This window comes from Bison bison, unplaced genomic scaffold (genome assembly GCF_000754665.1).
Source record: "Bison bison bison isolate TAMUID 2011002044 unplaced genomic scaffold, Bison_UMD1.0 scf7180017864231, whole genome shotgun sequence".
In the NCBI taxonomy this organism is placed as follows: Eukaryota; Metazoa; Chordata; class Mammalia; order Artiodactyla; family Bovidae; genus Bison; species Bison bison.
In genome coordinates, this window is record NW_011494803.1 from 496,790 (window position 1) to 499,447 (window position 2,658).

At 51.0% G+C, this 2,658-nt stretch overlaps 1 protein-coding gene across 3 annotated transcripts in view; it reads right to left on the reverse strand.

Moving 5' to 3' along the window:
* WDR36 (WD repeat domain 36) overlaps positions 1-1,545 on the reverse strand; it is a 43,798-nt gene extending 42,253 nt beyond the window's left edge. For 2 of the 3 annotated variants that reach the window (XM_010846141.1, XM_010846140.1), the window contains exon 1: positions 1,227-1,545. In XM_010846141.1, the coding sequence (XP_010844443.1) occupies positions 1,227-1,388 (162 nt within the window). In that variant the 5' untranslated portion in view covers positions 1,389-1,545. The remainder of the gene's footprint in view (positions 1-1,226) is intronic. The other variant, XM_010846142.1, reaches the window with a different exon arrangement.
* Between the last annotated feature and the right edge of the window lie 1,113 nt (positions 1,546-2,658).

The window sequence follows — 2,658 nt, forward strand, 5'->3', positions numbered from 1 at the left end:
ATGACACCACCCTTATGGCAGAAAGTGAAGAGGAACTCAAAAGCCTCTTGATGAAAGTGGAGAGTGAAAAAGTTGGCTTAAAGCTCAACATTCAGAAAACGAAGATCATGGCATCTGGTCCCATCACTTCATGGGAAATAGATGGGGAAACAGTGGAAACAGTGTCAGACTTTATTTTTGGGGGGCTCCAAAATCACTGCAGATGGTGACTGCAGCCATGAAATTAAAAGACGTTTACTCCTTGGAAGAAAAGTTATGACCAACCTAGATAGCACGTTCAAAAGCAGAGACATTACTTTGCCAACAAAGGTTCGTCTAGTCAAGGCTATGGTTTTTCCTGTGGTCATGTATGGATGTGAGAGTTGGACTGTGAATAAGGCTGAGCGCCGAAGAACTGATGCTTTTGAACTGTGGTGTTGGAGAAGACTCTTGAGAGTCCCTTGGACTGCAAGGAGATCCAACCAGTCCATTCTAAAGGAGATCAGCCCTGGGATTTCTTTGGAAGGAATGATGCTAAAGCTGAAACTCCAGTACTTTGGCCACCTCATGCGAAGAGTTGACTCATTGGAAAAGACTCTGATGTTGAGAGGAATTGGGGGCAAGAGGAGAAGGGGACGACAGAGGATAAGATGGCTGGATGGCATCACTGACTGGATGGACGTGAGTCTGGGTGAACTCCGGGAGTTGGTGATGGACAGGGAGGGCTGGCGTGCTGCGATTCATGGGGTGGCAAAGAGTCGGACACGACTGAGTGACTGAATTGAACTGAAGTCCATGTAAGGGTGCCACAAAATAACGAACATTCTTGGAAAGAAACGCTGCAAGGTTTAGAGGATGTGGCGCCTCTGAACTTTGTCATGGTGGCAGAAAATAGATGTTCAGGGGAAGTTTAGGGAAATTAGTGTGCTATCAAATGTAGAGAATGGCGGAAACCGTAACTAATCTCACCCTCCCCAGTTATCCCAGTGTATTTTAGCCCGCATCTCTATCGCGGTTCTCCTCAGGAACTGCACAATGAGATGGCTTACAACCCTTTCTAATTAAAAGGGCGCGGGGGAGCAGTTTCCTTCACCGCATTTATTTCTAACCACTCTGCCGCTGAACTGCGACGTTCTCCGGGACCTCCCCCAGCCCGACCACCGCCGGGGCTCGTCGCAGGCGGACGGCACGCGCGGTCCACACACGGACGGCCCGGGAGGAGGGCGGCGCGACCCCGGGGCACTCACGTCGTAGGTGTGGAAGCTCTTGCCCACGCACGTGGTCACGTAGAACCGACGCTTCAGGGCACTGAACCGCACCGCGTGGGGAATGTCGCTGCTGAAGAGCCCCAAGGCCCGGAACCCGGCGAAAAGGGCGCTGGCGGTGCGTTCGCCTGGGCCTCGCTCCATCACGGCCGTCGACGGCGGCCTAGCGCCTACAGTCCCTGGGAGACCTCGCGCCCGGGATCCGTCAGCGCGTCTTCCTCAGCACAACCCTCGACCGGCGCTTCCGGCGCCCTAGCGCTTCCGGTGCTCGCTGCCAATCGAGCGAGCGGATGCTGTCTTCGGTGCAGCTGAAAAGTAACTCCCCGCGGGACGCGAAGGGGAGCCAACACTTGGGTTCCGCGGCCCCAGTCTAGCGCAGGGGGGGGGCTTCCCCCGCCGTACCCGACTAGCAGACACTGCGGTCGCTTTCCCGCGGGCCTGGAGGGGCGGGGCCGAGTGGGAAACCCGGCGGCCGAGGGAGTTGAGGGAACGCGGAAGTCTTTGCCCAGGTTTTCCAGACGGACGCGTCTAATCCGACTGGAGCTGGGGGACGTTTCTAAAGGCCCAGAGCCTCCCGGTGGCTCGGCTGGTGAAGAGTCCGCCTGCAGCGCGAGAGACCTGGGTTCGATCCCCGAGTCTGGAAGATCCGCTGGCGGAGGGACCGGCTGCCCCCTCCAGGGTTCTGGAGAATTCCAGGGACTGTGTCGTCCATGGGGTCGCAAAGAGGCGCACGCGACTGAGCGACGCTCACTTTTTTAAACGCCCTTATCTTGTGGAGATACGTGTTTATGGATGAAATTATATATCTGGGAATTTGCTTTCAAAATAATTGGAGATGAGGTGTAGGGTTTTTATGACCTGCATGTTTTTTAATACGTTTATATTAAAGACTGTTAATTGTTGAATCTGGGGGATGGCTGTGTGAGAGATCATACTTGTATGCTTCCGTATGAAATTGAAATTTGCCATAGTGAATATGTTTGTATTCTACAGAGTTTAAGGTAAAATATAAATTGGAATATTAATGGATTATTAAATTTTTACCTATGAATCATAGAAATATGTACAAATGGTTTTAATTATCAGGTAAACAATAAGAATGTTCTAAATTGTGTATAATGCAAATGCTGTGTTTATCATTGCGAAAAAAAAGTCTTCTGTCCATATTGGCAGTTTGGGGGGAAAATTGCAAAAGTTTCCTGATCAGGACTTTACAGTTCACAAAGACTTTGATAATACCCATGGCTGATGATTTGAATGCGGAATTGATGCTTGTGAACTGTGGTGTTGGAGAAGACTCTTGAGAATCCCTTGGACTGCAAAGAGATCCAACCAGTCCATCCTAAAAGAAATCAGTCCTAAATATTCCTTGGAAGGACTGATTCTGAAGCTGTAGTACTCCTGAAGTGAAGAG